This window comes from Lagenorhynchus albirostris, chromosome 2, assembly GCF_949774975.1.
Source record: "Lagenorhynchus albirostris chromosome 2, mLagAlb1.1, whole genome shotgun sequence".
NCBI lineage: Eukaryota > Metazoa > Chordata > Mammalia > Artiodactyla > Delphinidae > Lagenorhynchus > Lagenorhynchus albirostris.
The window spans coordinates 73,719,035-73,735,639 of NC_083096.1; the positions used below are offsets into that span (position 1 = coordinate 73,719,035).

The window sequence follows — 16,605 nt, forward strand, 5'->3', positions numbered from 1 at the left end:
GACTCATGCGTATTGTCTTCTAGGCTACCAACTTGCCCACAACAAAGATGGATTCTCCTTGTCCCAATTCCTCCTAAATACCAGATTTAGCAGCCATCTTTTGCAAGGGCAAGGCGCAAGCCGGAAGGTCACACCCTGTCTCACAGAACGCCAGACGCCTCGAAATCAACGAGAGTCCAATCGGAATAGACGTTTACACCGGAACCGCTTTTCCTCACGACCGGAAGAGGTTTTGCGTAAGGGCGTTGGGGCGGAAGTGACGGGAAGGTGGTAGCGGAGTAGTTGGCGGGTGGTTGATCAGAGCCGGTCGCCATGTCCGCGGGGAGCGCGACACATCCTGGAGCTGGCGGGTAAAGCTCCGCGGGAGAGGGCATCGCAGCGAGCATGGGGCGTAGGAGAGGCGGAGGGATCATGGGAAGCAGCGTATGGGTGGAGGGGCGCTTAGTTGGGAAGTGTACATATTGGAGGGCCGGACTCTTGAGAAGGGTGGTGAGCAGGCCCGGAGCCCCTGAAAAAGGCCAGCGGGGATCAGAGAGAGGAGGAAAGCACGGACTTCGGAAAGGACTAGACAAGGGGAAGGGGAAAACGAGGGCGTATAGGACAGAGTGGAATCTTTTCATGGGGGCGACGGAATAGAAAGGAAGGAGACCCTGGGAAAATGTTGTAATAGTTTTCTATTTAAGGAGAGATGGTAATTTCAGCTCCTACAGGAGATTCGAAGTTGCAGAGGGAACATGATAGAGGGAAAATGGGATGCTAAGGCGTAGTAAGGGGAGAAAAATATAAATGAAAGCTTTGGTGGAGCCCGGTATTTTCCTTTTACTTCCGTAGGCGCCGCAGCAAATGGGACCAACCAGCTCCAGCCCCCCTTCTCTTTCTGCCACCAGCGACCCCAGGTGGGGAGGTTACCAGCGGTGGGGGAAGCCCTGGGGGCTCCACCGCTGCTCCCTCTGGAGCCTTGGATGCTGCTGCTGCTGTGGCTGCCAAGATCAATGCCATGCTTATGGCCAAAGGAAAGCTGAAACCAACTCAGAATGCTGCTGAGAAGGTATTTGAAGTTGAGGGGATTCTGCTAATTGCAATTTTAATGGGGGTTATTTTGTAATCTTGTAATTCTCAATAATTTGCATTTATGGAAGGAGAAAACAGCGATACAGTAATTTAAAGAGTACTTAGTTTTGGAACATATTTGATGATATCTTGTTATTTGCTTTTAGGAGACAGTTTTGATTGGGCTGATTACATTTATGGACCAAAAAGCTTGTTTTGTCTATGTTCACGTAGTTCAGCTTAAGTTCTGTATATTCATCTAAAGCAATGATGTGATATGTTTTTTGATAACATGCACATTTTCCCTGAAGTCAAAAGAGAAATTCAGGTAAATCATGTGAGCTTTAAAATGTCACGTCTAATTAGAAGCTGTAGATTCAAATTTCTAATGACTGCCTAACTGCCTAACTAAAGCGCAGTTAAACATAAACTAAAAATGAGTAATTTATATACGGGTTGTTTTGCTGTTTTCGTACAAATTGAGGAAATTATTTGGCCATTTTATAAAATCCCTGTTATTATTAGAATCTTACAACTAGAATGGATCTGAACTTTGAAGCCTTTAATTTACCTTGCCATAGAATGCAAGAATCTTCCTACAGGATAAATAGTACAGTTCCATTTGTATTGCTAGAATGCATGCTTTGCGCTTAAAAAATCCTTACAACAATTTTATGGAATGCAGTATCGTCACCACTTTATAGATAAGGAAAATTAGGCTCATGAATAGAAAGTAACTGTCCTAGATCTGTAAATGGTAGGCACAGATGTCTGACTTCAGAGTCACCTTGGACAGTTGGGTGTTTAGCTTTTGTTTGAAAGCCTCTGGAGTTGGAGAATTAAGTGTGTTCCAAGACAGCCCATTCCACTGTAGTTATACTTTGAAAAAAATTATTTTGGCTTAAATTAAAATTGCCTTCCATGGTACCTGGGAAGAGATGAGTTCTGTGTTTGAAAATGCAATTCATGTGAAGTGATGGATATGTTAATTAGTATGTTTGTGGTGATTATTTCACATTGTATACATATATCAAGACATAAAGTTGTACACTTTAAACATATGTTTTTGTCAGTTGTACCTCAGTAAAGCTGGGGGAAAAAAAGAAAGAAAATGCAATTCGTCGGCCTTCCAGTTTATCAGTAGATAACATCAACATCGTTTATCAGTAGGCACCTGTCTGGATGCTTTAATGTTCAAGTTCTGTGGATTTGGTGAAAACTTTTAGTGAATTGGAAGTTTGTTATTCATTGTATTTTTATGGTTTGAAAAGATCGTGTGAGTCAGTTTTCTCTTTCTAAGGTCTAGAAGGAAATACTAAAAGCACACTGACAGAATGGATACTTGAATGTTAAAATTCTTAATACAGATGTTAATCATTTAGACTCACTTTTTCTCTAAAAAGTAATCTCTAAAATGGTAATTGAACTCAACAGGAGGTAGCATGGTGCATAAATATTGGATTTAGAATCAGAATTCCTAGGTTTGAAACCCAGAATCCCCAGTTACTGGTTGTAAATTTTAAGATTTAGTTCCTTGGTCACGTTAGCCACATTTCAAGTGCTCGATAGACATGTGGGTAGTGGCACCCATATCAGACTGGCAAGTAGAAAACAGAAAGTTCTGTTGGACAACACTGATATGTACCTTTAAAGGTGGCCATAAGGATTCAGTGAGATAAGATGTGTAAATGCATTCTGAAAGGGGCTAAACAAATGAAAAGAGATATTGTTGAGTTTGTTTAGTTTGCCTCCACATTTAGAAAATGTACCTAATGAACAAATAAATAATCTGTATTTTACCTTCCTTGTGCTGTCCAGGGTAACTAAAGGTTGGGGAGGGCCATCTTGAGGTTAAAATTTTTTCAGATAACACTCAGATGCAGCTATCTGGAGTTGCCTATAGTTTATTTTATTATTATTTTTTTGGCTGTGCTGCACAGCTTGTGGGATCTTAGTTCCCCAACCAGGGATTGAACCCGGGCCCTCACCAGTGAGAGCACGGAGTCCTAATCACTGGACCACCAGGGGATTCCCTGTAGTTTCTTTTTCTTTTTTTTTTAATTGAAGTATAGTTGATTTACAATGTTGTGCTAATTTCTGCTGTACAGCATTTTTTTTTCCATTTTATTATTTTTTATTGAAGCATAGTTGACTTACAATATTGTGGATTTGTCTGTAGTTTAAAGTGAGAGAAAACAGATCAGGTTTTAGGATCTTACTCGGCTTTTCATTCATTCTCTTCTGTTCTTCCTTAATAGAGAGTAAAGGGATGTGAATTAGATACAATTTGAGGTCACTGTAAGGATGGAATTAGTTGAATTTGTTGTGTTGTGACTCTACCGTTGGCACAAAGGCAACTTCCCATTATACAAATGAGATGTATGAGTTGTTGGACTCATGTTGTGCATGGACTCTACCCTACCCTATATTTTACTACACGTGTAGCTATCTAACTGAGCAGTAAAGCATCATAACTTGGCCCTTTAATTTTCCTTTTGGAGATTGCAGCTTCTATTCCATAACGTTTCTGTAATTACATGGTCATAAAAATGCACACACGGCCAAGGTTACAGAGAAATCTGATGATGGCCTTCAAGTAAATTGACTGTACTTGATGTTATTTTTGTGAGGTTTTGTTTGCTTTTTATTTCATTTATGAAGAATGACCAAGGAGTATTTCCAGGTGTGTTTGCAGGCAGGCAAGGGAACAGTAAGGAGGTGATGGCACTTGGGCAAGGGTAGTTTCAAATTGGACAACAAAGAGATATTTATTTCATCATATAAACTTTTTAATCTAATTTCTCTTTTTGTAGCTTCAAGCCCCTGGCAAAGGCCTAACTAGTAATAAAAGCAAGGATGACCTGGTGGTGGCTGAAGTGGAGATCAATGATGTGCCTCTCACGTGTAGGAACTTGCTGACCCGAGGACAGACTCAAGATGAGGTGTGGAGATGTCGGGCCTCTTTGGGGAAGGTGGTGGGTGGATGTAGTTTCGGGAAAACAAGGCCTTTAAACACAAACAGGAGTCAGATTTTTATTAGTGGATTTGGGTCGTCGTCTGCGAAGTCAGGATTGGGTTTAACTGTGGAAGAGCTTCTTAGTGAAGTTAAGGAAACAGATATGGGTGAATTCCTTGAGTTAGTTTGAGTACAAAACAATGGAATCAAAGTTTCAGATAATAGGAGAGAACTTATTCCTGCCTATTGGTGGAGTGAATTAATGGGGAAAATCTATCCTGCTACCTGTCATTGAACTCAGTTGCCACATCATCTTTTTAATAGAATGTTTCCTTTTTAGATCAGCCGACTTAGTGGGGCTGCAGTGTCAACTCGAGGGAGGTTCATGACAACTGAGGAGAAGGCCAAAGTAGGACCAGGGTGTGTATGCATATCCTGTACTTTGGGGAAAGGTTGGACATAGGACTCACATTAGCTTCATATTTTTCATTCGTAGGGAATATGTGTATATGTTTGGTTAGTAGCTGTACACACACACATGCTTTATAGCAAAATTTGGGACGTCTCAAACAGATGTTAAGTGTTAGCAGCTATTTTCTTTCCTCTTGCTCTTTGGTTTTTTACTTCACAATTAATGGTTTTATTGGAGGAAATAAGTTACAGTAAAGTGTAAAAGAAGATAATAATTGTTAACGTTTAATGTATACGTTTCTAAACTTTTTCCCTATGGAAATATTTCCCCCAACAAATGGGTTCCTACTTTGCCATAATCTCCCTTTTAGAAAAATCCTTTTATCAAATTCCTTATTGCCTCTATGATGATTACAGGTTGTAGGTTATCCATGTAAAGGTTTCATCTCAGTTTAGTTTCGTTACTTCCATTATTCAGTTTTTGAGGGCAGGTATTCAGGCAGTGCAACATTTTTCACATTGGTTTAAACTAAATATAATTAGGAGGCAAAATTTGCTCCCCACCCCAAACAAGACTATATTTTAACTTTGCATATGGAGGGTTGCTGTTTTGAACTTTTTTGTCTTTAAACACGGTTATATTTTACCTACTGCTTTTTATTAACTCTATGGTTAGTGATCACTTTCTTCGTTATTATAATCACAATCTGAATCTAAGCCACTTTATGTTTAGAATCTAAAGAGTCTTCTCAGTTGGGTGTGGGCCTTTATTTTAATTTTATTTATTTATTTTATAAATTGATTGATTGATCGATTGATTGGCTGTGTTGGGTCTTTGTTGCTGCGCATGGGCTTTCTCTAGTTGCGGTGAGCGGGGGCTACTCTTCGTTGTGGTGCATGGGCTTCTCATTGTGGTGGCTTCTTTTGTTGCGGAGCACGGGCTCTAGGCGCACGGGCCTCAGTAGTTGTGGCACGCGGGCTCAGTAGTTGTGGCTCGCGGGCTCTAGAACACAGGCTCAGTGGTGCATGGGCTTAGTTGCTCTGTGGCATGTGAGATCTTCCTGGACCAGGGCTCAAACCTATGTCCCCTGCATTGGCAGGCATATTCTTAACCACTGTGCCATCAGGGAAGTCCCGGGTGCGAGCTTTTAAAGAAATGTATCTATATGCCACCATCACTCTTGTCTCATTAGTTTGGATAGCCAAGAGCGCGTTTGTCTGTAACTTATTAGACAGCCAACAAAAAAGAATTGTCTTCTCAAACATTGGGTTATCCAGTTGACTGGAGACTAATGTTCATGAGCCCATAAGAGCATATTTGATCCCTGTGTGGGCCCATTAACTTTAAGCAACCAACAAAGTTTATTCATTCCCCAGCTGTAAAATCATGTTCTTAGAAATTAACTAGCAACAGCCATTTTCGTGTATATAGTCTCTTTTACTTAGTTGGAAACTTTGTGAAACATTACAAATTAGATTTGGTGACCCATTTGGCTCCTTTGTTTGTGACCAGTTTGGGATCATCATTTTATATTTCTCTTTATAGGGATCGTCCATTATATCTTCATGTTCAGGGCCAGACACGGGAATTAGTGGACAGTAAGTAATGTTTTTGGCTCACCTACTGTTTTTTGTGAAGGGCAAAGTATTATATGTAATAAGTTGGCAAACTATTTGTTCCTGATGGCTGTTCTAACTCTTCTTTATGAACTAGTCATGAATGTGCTTGGGGAATCTATAAAACGGATTAAAACATGAGTAATTGAGCATTGGCCTGTGTTTACCATTGGATATTAGTCAGTTCGTTCATTTCTTTAGTATAGTATCTTACTATCTGTGTTTTTCCCTAGGAGCTGTAAACCGAATCAAAGAAATTATTACCAATGGGGTGGTCAAAGCTGCAACAGGGACAAGTCCAACTTTTAACGGTGCAACAGTCACTGTCTATCACCAGCCAGCGCCCATTGCACAGCTGTCTCCAGCTGTTAGCCAGAAGCCTCCCTTCCAGTCAGGGGTATGTTTTGTGGAGAGATCATTAACAGCGTTATCATTTCTGTAAAAATGATACATGCCAAATACTACAGAAAGTATGAAGAAAAACCTGAAATTCCAATCTGAAAGTTACTGCCATTGATATCCTATTAATGGACCATTTAGGTTTCTGAGGGGTAGTGAACTTCTGAACACACATCTCTTTATACTGACACATTCTAGAAAAGGGATTGATAGATCAAAGAGTACACACGCTGTACATTTTGAAGTTAGTGGTTTGATTTAAATTTGTAAACTTGATGGCAACTGGAGGACTAAGAAGGCTGAGTCTGATGAAGCAAGACTCTGCTGATACAATCCTCCTAGAAAAAAAGGGTTGGAGAGAGCAGCCCTTATTGGAGAACATCCCAGGGCTGACTGTACTACCCAACATTTTAGTCCAGTTTTACAGTAGACTGTCTTTGCTGTTTCTTGTTAACTTACATCAGTTGGGGTAAATAGGTATGCTTACTCAGTATTGAATCTTGGGTTTTCACCTCTTAAATAGATTTCACTGAACAGAGTAAGGTGTTAATGTTGTAGGAATATCCATGGAATATGTAGTTTGCATTTAAATTAAGCTACTTGATAGGGTTTATTTTTTAGGCTCATGGTAGAAATTATAGGGGGGTGTTTATCCTGGAAGTGATTGAAAGTATCTGGAGGATTAAAGTATTTTGCATAATAATTTTCAAGATTAGGTTTTAATTATGTATTCTCTGTTTAATTTGAGGTATTCTATTCTTCTACAGATGCATTATGTTCAAGATAAATTATTCGTGGGTCTAGAACATGCTGTGCCCACTTTTAACGTCAAGGAGAAAGTGGAAGGTCCAGGCTGCTCCTATTTGCAGCACATTCAGATTGAAACGGGTGCCAAAGTCTTCCTGCGAGGGAAAGGTTCAGGCTGCATTGAGCCAGCATCTGGCCGAGAAGCTTTTGAACCTATGTACATTTACATCAGGTATGGATGGATGGGGCTGAAGATATTTGGATACTTGTCAGCTGATCAGTACAGGCAGGAATGATTCAAAAGGAGCAAGAGAAAATGGGCTTAATAAGTAATAACATAAGGAACTTAAGTAAATATAGCAGTAATCACTTTGTAATTAGTTAATAAAAACTGAATTAAGAGGTGGAATTGGTTTTTTTAGTATTCAAATCCTTGGGTTTTATAAGGGTCTGTGATCATAAAATGAGCTGTGATAAGCCTAAAATAACTTTCATTTAAACCTATGAGAGTATTAATACATCTTATAGTAATTTTAATGACCTTCAAATATCTTTTCTTTGTATCAAGAAGTACCATAACTCAGAGAAGGAGACCAATAACATTTGGGTAACGATATTAGGTATATCTTGAAGGGCTTAAATGACTTAATTTTTGTGTTCCTATTTCGTGATTTTCAGAAACTTAGATTTGTGCTATATTGAATATATTACATTTATAAAAGAGCATACAAAGTGGAAGCAGAATTCTGTATCTTTTCTTTTTCTCCCCTTCAAATTTCTTGGTTCTTATGTCTTTGCAGTCATCCCAAACCAGAAGGCCTGGCTGCTGCCAAGAAGCTCTGTGAGAATCTCTTGCAAACAGTGAGTTGTATTTATCTGTCTGAAACTCATCTAGGAGATCTACTGCCATTTTGGACTGTGTGTCTTAGCTATTTTTCTACCTGTATTAGTTTCTTAGGCCTGCCATATCAAATTACCACAAACTGGGTGACTTAAAACAACAGACGTTTATTCTCTCGTAGTTCAGGAAGCCAGAAGTCCAAAATCAAGGTGTGGGCAGGGTGGTTCCTTCTGAATGCTCTGAGGGAGAATCCATCCCATTCCTCTCTGCTAGCTTCTTATGATTACCTGCAGTCCTTGGCATTCTTAGCCTTGTGTCAGCATAACTCTGCCTCCATCTTCACCTGGCCTTCTTCCCTGTATCTCTGTGTCTATCTCTTCTTGTAAGGATAACCGTCATTGGTTTTAGGGCCCACCCTAGTCCAGTGTGACTGCATCTTAATGATCTCCATCTGCAAAACCTTGTTTCCAATTGAGGTCATATTCCAAGGTTCTGGGCAGACAAGAATTTGGTGGTGGTTGGGAACAACACTATCCAAACCTCTACATTATTCTGGCAACTAATATTCTCTATAAGGAAGTCAAACTCCCCTAGCCAGGGTCACAGTTGGCTTGCATTTCTTCTTCAGGAGCTATTTCAGTATGAAATTTCTAGTATATAGAGTCATAAAATCTCATTGTTGTCAGTTATTTAAATACTACTATTAATCCCAGTCAAGTTGTTTATGATGCACATTCCAAATTTAATAGTAGCTTTAGCTAAAGTAAGGGTGGAGCTATAATAATTTAAAACCAATTAGCAATGCCTTTGGGATAATTGGTTTAATTATCCATTCTTTTTATTCTATAATCAAATAACCAGAAGTTAAACCATAGGGCTGTTTTTATAGCACCTAAAGGAAATCAGGTTTGGTGGTTGAATATGTTCAACCTTGTGTTATTTGGTGTTAAGCTTTTTGGGAAGAAGCTATTGTTTTCTTTGCTTTTGTGGGGTAACCTGATTTACCACCCTTGTACCATATAACTTCCTTGACCGTTCCCCTTCTTTTTCTTTGTTGCCACTTGAAGTTGGACTTAGATGCTTATAATAAAGAACTGGACAGGGGAAGTACTAAACCTTCATTAAACCATGAGCTCCTTGAGGGCAAATTACCCAGTAAATAAAAGAATGAATGACTTCTCTACAGTTATACAGACAACTTAGAAATTTCCTGACTGCTTAATTTCTGTGGCTCTCTGTGAATGATTTTGTACCCCAGAATTGGGTCAGTTTGTGGGAGGGGGGGAGTTAGGATGCTCCTGATGTCCATGCCCCTGGTTCCCAAAACCTGGCCTAATAATTTATAGGTGTGCCTGATTAAAATTTAGATTAAACAAGTCTAAATTTGATTGAAACAGTGGAAATGTTTTAATTCCTAATTGCTTTGATCTTAGAATTATATATCCTTATACATACTCAGTGAATTGGGTCTGTTCTGTATTGATTTGTTTTCCCTTCACTTTCAGGTTCATGCTGAATACTCTAGATTTGTGAATCAGATTAATACTGCTGTACCTTTACCAGGTGTGTATGTCTTGAAGTGTTCAACTAAAAAATATTTTGCTAGTGATATTGATGTATAAAATATGATACTTGAGGCTAGATTAACTGTGCCAGGGCACTAATAATGTTCCCTTTAACTTAGGGTAATTTGGAAAGCCATTTGTGCCTCAGTAGTTTTCTTCCCTAGAGATTAAGTTTAATATTCAGCGAAAATGTCTCATTCTGCTGCAGCTGATTAAACACTTTTTTTCTTCCCCCTCAGGCTATACACAACCCTCTGCTATAAGTAGTGTCCCTCCTCAGCCACCATATTATCCATCCAATGGCTATCAGTCTGGTTACCCTGTTGTTCCCCCTCCTCAGCAGCCAGTTCAACCTCCCTACGGAGTACCAAGCATAGTGCCACCAGCTGTTTCTTTGGCACCTGGAGTCTTGCCAGCATTACCTACTGGAGTTCCACCTGTGCCAACACAATACCCGATAACACAAGTGCAGCCTCCAGCTAGCACTGGACAGGTAGGATGCCAGGATATGATACATTAGACCGTTGAATTAGGAAAAATTGGGGCAGGGAACGGGTGGAAAGCTGGTGGTATTATTTAGAAGTAATATGGAATGTGACGTATTTTTTTTACCTATTGTCTTTTTCCTGTGTTCCTACCACCAAACTACCTGAATACTTTGGAGTAGTGTGTACATGTGTGTATTCATCCTAAAGTTTGCAGTCAGTTTCATAACTCTTGCCACCAAATACAACTTTAGAGCAAGAGATGCCAAGCTTTCTATGAAGGGCTGGATGGTAAATATTTTAGGCTTTGTGGGCCATACAGTCTCTGTCATAACTACTGCACTCTTGTTGCTGTAGTGCAAAAGCTGCCGCAGACAATACCAAATGAATGAGCATGGCTGGGTTCCAGTAAACTTGATTTACAAAAATAGGTAGGCCAGAACCATAGTTTGCCTGTCCCTGGCCTTGCAGTGTTAGGAAAGTTCTCATGGAGAAAGGCTGGCGTACTGCACTCATCTAAATGATTGGAACTGATTTACTAATCTTAGAAGAAATAATATACCATATACAAGTATTCCTAGGCCAAGAGATAATGTACTTTCCAAACTCAAGGATTATAAATGCTGGTATATATTTCTGAAGCTAGGTAAGAAACTAGAATTTTAGGAAAAAAGTCAGTAGCCAGCTCATCTAGATTATGTACAGTCCTTCTTAAAGGCAGGGGAGAGACTAATGGAAGCATGGTAATGGATTTATGGCGGGTCCTCTGTGGGCCTCTCATAGTGTACCCATGCCAGAGTAAATTGCAGCCTCGAACCATTGCCCAGCCTCCTTACCAGTGGGCTGTGAGCACTGAAGGGGGTTGTACAGTGTGAAACCAAAGATGGGCTTCCGAACTCACTTCTGTTTGTGGTCCCCTAGTCATAATTATTTTATGACTTTTATATTTAGGCATAGCTATAGTTCTGCAGCTTTGAGCCACATCCTTTTGTAATTAGGAAGCAGTATGACGAAGTGGGTAAGAGTTGGGGTTTAGAGATAGACTTGCAGGGTCCGTGATGCTTCCCCATTTTTGAGCTATGTGATCTTGGGTTAGAACTTAGTCTATCCAGGCTTTGGTTTTCCTTATATGCAAAATGGACATAATGATCATATCTCAAAGAGTTGCAAGGGTTAAGTAAGCAGTCAATAAATATTAGCTGTTACTAATGAGAGTTTTCGTTTTAGAAGTGCTTGTTTTCTCTAATACATCTATCTTTTCCTTTTGGGAACAACCTCTTAAAACATTAGACTTGCTCTTGACATAACAGCTTACCCATGGAAGTGATAGATGAAGTTGCCTTTGCCACAAGCATTAGCAGCATTTATGATCCAGAAAGAGCTAATCACATTGATTAAAGGGCTTTAAATAAGAGAATGTTCTTGTTTGAGAACTTCTGAACTAAGTAAGTGGCTGGAGTATCTATTGTTTGTTAATGATCACGTTTGCTCCTAATGGCCAAAATGTGCATCAGGTTTTTCCTGAGAGTTCAAAGCGCTATTGAGTTTGTCAGTTTCATGTTTTCCTACCATGAAGGTAGGAAGACTAGGTGATACTGTTACCACATTATACATGAAGGAAACTTAGGACCAGAAGATGAAGGATTCATATGAAACATACTGATCATTAAAGTATATTTTAATCATCCTTTAGTTACTTGTTAGTTGGACATTCTCACACTTTTTTCCTCCTTGGTTTGTTTTGGTCCCAGAGTCCGATGAGTGGGCCTTTTATTCCTGCTGCTCCTGTCAAAACTGCCTTGCCTGCTGGCCCCCCGCCCCCGCCCCCACTCCCAAGTCAACCTCAGGCACAGAAGAGGCGATTCACAGAGGAGCTACCAGATGAACGAGAATCTGGACTTCTTGGATACCAGGTTAAATAAAATATCCTGTCTTACTTTCCTCATCTTATCTTACTGTATTCTCCCTTTAAAGAAAGATAAATTCACATCTGTATCCACTGTCCTCCCAGTACTGGGATTTCTGCTTTCTGGAATCCATTTAGATTAGGTGTTTATCCTTGGGGATTAATTTAAAGCAAGAGTGATTCCCTTTGGGTGGGTTTTGTCTTTGGGGTCAGTGCGATAAGAGAGTACAAAGCTCTCCGCCTAGAGAGAAGTCTCCTATGACTAGCATCTGGAAGTTCTGTAGAATTCTGCACTTCCTCTTTATACAGCAGACTCTTGAAAGCCTCTGATAGCTTGTAGTGAAATGTGTAGGGAAGAACTGTTATTCTACCAGTATATGGTTTGTATTTAAAACCTTGGCTTTCAACTTAGTGTTCTCTTTTTCCCTCCTAAAAAAGAGGATGATGTCTTTCTCCAATTCCTACACCCCTAGAAAAAGATAGCCAGAAATGCAGTGATTCTGTGCATGTACGTAGTCATTCACTAATGAGTTTTTTTAAGATTATTAAAATATATAATTTCGGTGCAATTTTGTTTTATCAGGAGAAGCACCTTTTTGCCAGAATCCTTGAAGCATTCTTTGAAACAAACTTTGGAGCATTTTTGTAGTTTATAACTAGATTTATACAAACCAGTTAAGTCATAGGTAGTTGAAAACACAGACATAGCATAGTGAGTCACAACATCCCTAACCAAGTCCTACAGAGAAAAATAACAGTCTCTACTCAAACTATAGTTACACTCCAAATGCCAAAGAACTATGTAGTGCAGCTTACTGCAATTTATCAGAAAGATGAAGCACTTGACAGTTACATTAAGGAGCTAAAGTCAATACAGCAGTTGTAGATTTGCTAATGCCACTGTATTTTTCTGCTCATAGCATGGACCCATTCATATGACTAATTTAGGTACAGGCTTCTCCGGTCAGAATGAGATTGAAGGTGCAGGATCGAAGCCGGCAAGTTCCTCAGGCAAAGAGCGAGAGAGGGACAGGTAGGTTGGTTGTAACATAATTATATATGAATACATTCAGATGTCATTTTTTTGTACTATTAATGTGCATAATGATTGTTGCTATGAGCTTCCATGTTCTGAAACTGGAATGAAATCATTTGGATCAAACAGGCTCCTGTTTGTTGTAATTGATGCAGTAATGGAAAATATGATATCCCTTACACAGTCTTAGAAGCAGTTATACTCAGCCTTGAATAATTCAGTATTTGATTATTCACCTATCTTCCTTTACTTTTATTGTCTGAGTCTTAGACACTTCCCTAAGGACAGACAGTAAAAGAAGTGTTACACCATTTTTGCTACTTAGAATCATAGAATATCACTGATGCAGGTGCTTGGATGGGAGTCCAGCCTGCCATCCAGTGCTTGAATTCTCCTTTCCTATATTATGTTAGCCTTCATAAGATGGAGCTGACTTATCACAACAGTTCATTCTGTCTTATTCATTCATTCTGTTATATCTATTTTTTTTCATTTCTTAAGTGAGAATATCATACTTTAATTCTTGGTGCATCATTTTATAAACTGCCTAGAAATATGTAACGTGACCGGCAAATTCCCTTAATGGACAGACCATGTTTTACATGTAATTGAAAGTATACAAAGGCATATCCATACAAATCAAACAGTTAACACAATTACTTTCAGGTCATGACAGATAATTTGCATTGGAAAGATCTCATTTTTTTTTTCTTCTTTATTTTGACTTTTTTGTTTTTTTTGAAGTGTAGTTGATTTACAATGTTGTGTTAATTTTCAGGTGTACAGCAAAGTGATTCAGTTGTGTATACCTACATACCTATTTTTTTTTCAGATTCTTTTTCCTTATAGATTATTACATAATATTAAATATAGTTCTCTGTTGTATCTATTTCATTCATATAATTCATTCTATTATATCCTTATAATCTTACTTTTTTTTTTTTTTTGGCCGCACTGCTCGGCTTGCGGGATCTTAGTTCCCTGACTAGGGATGGAACCCGGGCCCCTGGCAGTGGAAGTGTGGAGTCCTAACCACTGGACTGCCAGGGAATTTCCTAATCTTACAACTTGATAACAGCTTGAAGAGTAGGGGAGTCAGGTGGAAAGGGTTGAAGTTAATAGTTAAACTGAACTTGAAAGATTACCTGCAGACTATATTGTTATTCTACTTCTTATCTACTGGAGATGTTGAAATTGTTTGAATTTGTCTGAAAAATTATTTAACTTTTTCTTTTAACAGGCAGTTGATGCCTCCACCAGCCTTTCCAGTGACTGGAATAAAAACAGAATCTGATGAAAGGAATGGGTCTGGGACTTTAACAGGGAGTCATGGTGAGTAAGGTGTAGCTGGGGGAGCAAGGGAATGGCTAAGACTGGTCTTAAACTATTGGTTTTCTAACCTGATGTTCATTCAGGTGTGACTCATTCAGATGTTTAATCCAACCTCTGTAATCTACTGGCTAATGAGAATACTTTTTTTTTTTATTTATAAGGACAGCATATAGTTACACAGCCTTTTATTTTCAACCGACGTGTGTCTAGAAAAGAGTCAGTCGACTTATATTTTATACATAGCATCAGTGACATTAAAACCCTAGGAAAAAGTAATGATTGGTAGGTCATTTCAAAATTTTGTTGCCTTTGTTGTTTTGAATACCTGGAGATAATCTGATACAGACTTAAAGATTTTTCTTTGTGTTGGGAGCTGAGCCACATCTCCCCTTATAACTCTATTTATTGGTTGGGAATGGTCAGCCAGTGGCTGTTTTTAAAAATGTTGCTTCTTAGTATCCCAGAACTCTAAATCCTGGAGAGGTCCATAAATGGGATTATTTTTGTTCTTTGCCTGTAGTCATAATAAAAATGAACAGAAGAAAATACATTTTTTTTCTTTTCTTCTTTTCTTTTAACTCTTTAAAAGGTGAAATATCAGCCTCCAGAGACTCACTTGCTAACTTTCCTTTTTTTTTCTTTTTTCTTTTTTTTTTTTTTTTTTTGTGTGTGTGTGTGTGTGTTTCTTTTTTCTTTCTCTGCTTTCTTACATGGTTCTGGTGGATTCACATTTGCTGATGCTGGTGCTGTTTTTCGTGTGATCTTCAACGTTTTTGGGTGACCGTTGACCCTGTGACCTCAAAATGGTGTCCAATTAACCACTTACAATTAACATCTTTTTTTTAATTAACGAATTTATGGTATTATCTTTTTTTTTTTTTTTCTTGGCGGGGAATGGGGTTGGGGTTGTTTTTCTCTCTTCTAGATTATCCAGTCAAGAAGATGAAAACTACAGAGAAGGGATTTGGCTTGGTGGCTTATGCTGCAGATTCATCTGACGAAGAGGAGGAACACGGAGGTCATAAAAATGCAAGTAGTTTTCCACAGGGCTGGAGTTTGGGATATCAGTACCCTTCATCACAACCACGAGCTAAACAACAGATGCCATTCTGGATGGCTCCATAGGCAACAGTGGAGCAGAGTTTTGAGCCTTGGTGACTCTTTAGCAATAATGCATGCATTTGATTTAACAAGACTCTGGGGCCTGTACTGGGAACCATCTTGGACCTTTGCAGAAGTCAGAGATGAGTGTCCCCTTTCTTAAAGGGGTTGCATTCTTTTTAAAACATCCTTATTTCTGCCGTGGCATAGCATCTGTTAAAATTTACTTAGAATCACAAATTTGTCTCAGAAGCTTTTTAACAGTTGGTGAAATGTGCTTGTTCAACAGGGTCATTCCAGTATACCCTTTACCTGGTCCAGCCTTTTCCAAATGAATAGCCCCTATTCTGACGTAAAGCAAGTTTTATTTGTATTTTACTACTGTTTTGTGAATTTTGATAATAACTGGTTACATACAAAGCCTTACTATTTATTAGTGGGGAAATGATTTTAAGACCATCCATCCTTTCAGTACTTAAATCTAAGAACCTCCTCATCCCTGTTTCATTTTTGGATTCTTTGTTTTGGAAAATGTGGTTTTACTAATTTAAAACTGTTGGATATAGCTGGATCCTGGGATAGTGAAGGTTTTTTTTTCCATTGGGATGATCCAAAGCTGGCACCTTCAGGCATTCTTGTCTCAGATAGCCGTTGCTGTTTTTATTGCCCGTCTAAGCTCATTGTCTTCAGCTGGGTCAGAGGCAACTAACTACTTGATCAAAAGCTGGTCAGAACTCATCACAGAAATGAAACGCAGTGGTCTGTCTCTCTCAGAACTGGTTGCAGCTAAAATAGAGAGATTTGACTGCTTGCAATAGAATGGTGGACTTAGTGACTGAAATTGCAACTTGTCCTTTTTCTTGGCATTACAGGTTTTGCCAAAAGAACTTTTTTGTATCAAATATTGATGTGTGAAAGTGAAGGAGCTAGTCTGCTGAACCAGGAGTAGTTTGAGATACCGAACTGTCATTTTTGCACATTTGAATACTTTGCAGGCTGGCTTTGTATAAACGTATCCTCTGGTTTCCTATATGTTGTAAATATTTAGACCATAATTTCATTATAAATAAATGTATAAATATTCTGCTTGTGGTTTCTCTGTTCTTTCTTCTACAACCCATCCATACGCTAAAATTCATAAACTTTTTTACGCATAGCA

The 16,605-nt window shown here is 38.9% G+C and overlaps 1 protein-coding gene and 2 non-coding genes across 6 annotated transcripts; all 3 read left to right on the forward strand.

The window, feature by feature from the left end:
* Window positions 1-248: 248 nt before the first annotated feature.
* KHDC4 (KH domain containing 4, pre-mRNA splicing factor) lies at window positions 249-16,530 on the forward strand. Of its 4 annotated transcripts, XM_060136442.1 has the most exons (15): window positions 249-350; window positions 832-1,048; window positions 3,864-3,992; window positions 4,347-4,426; window positions 5,964-6,016; window positions 6,268-6,431; window positions 7,201-7,412; window positions 7,981-8,041; window positions 9,527-9,584; window positions 9,826-10,079; window positions 11,823-11,984; window positions 12,898-13,010; window positions 14,254-14,345; window positions 15,271-15,374; window positions 16,319-16,530. In XM_060136442.1, exons 1-15 carry the CDS (start codon window positions 313-315, stop codon window positions 16,352-16,354), a joined length of 1,773 nt encoding a protein of 590 aa, XP_059992425.1. In that variant the 5' UTR covers window positions 249-312; the 3' UTR covers window positions 16,355-16,530. The 4 variants fall into 4 exon arrangements, 3 of the variants coding, with proteins under 3 accessions (XP_059992425.1, XP_059992417.1, XP_059992435.1); XR_009538257.1 differs by lacking the exon at window positions 16,319-16,530 and having other exon boundaries at window positions 12,926-13,010; window positions 15,271-15,328; XM_060136434.1 differs by having other exon boundaries at window positions 15,271-16,530.
* LOC132516595 (small Cajal body-specific RNA 4) lies at window positions 6,715-6,844 on the forward strand. Its single transcript, XR_009539417.1, has one exon. It is a non-coding gene; the product is annotated as a small Cajal body-specific RNA 4 (non-coding RNA).
* On the forward strand, window positions 10,810-10,943 carry LOC132516590 (small nucleolar RNA SNORA42/SNORA80 family). The gene has a single exon (XR_009539413.1). It is a non-coding gene; the product is annotated as a small nucleolar RNA SNORA42/SNORA80 family (small nucleolar RNA).
* Window positions 16,531-16,605: the final 75 nt, after the last annotated feature.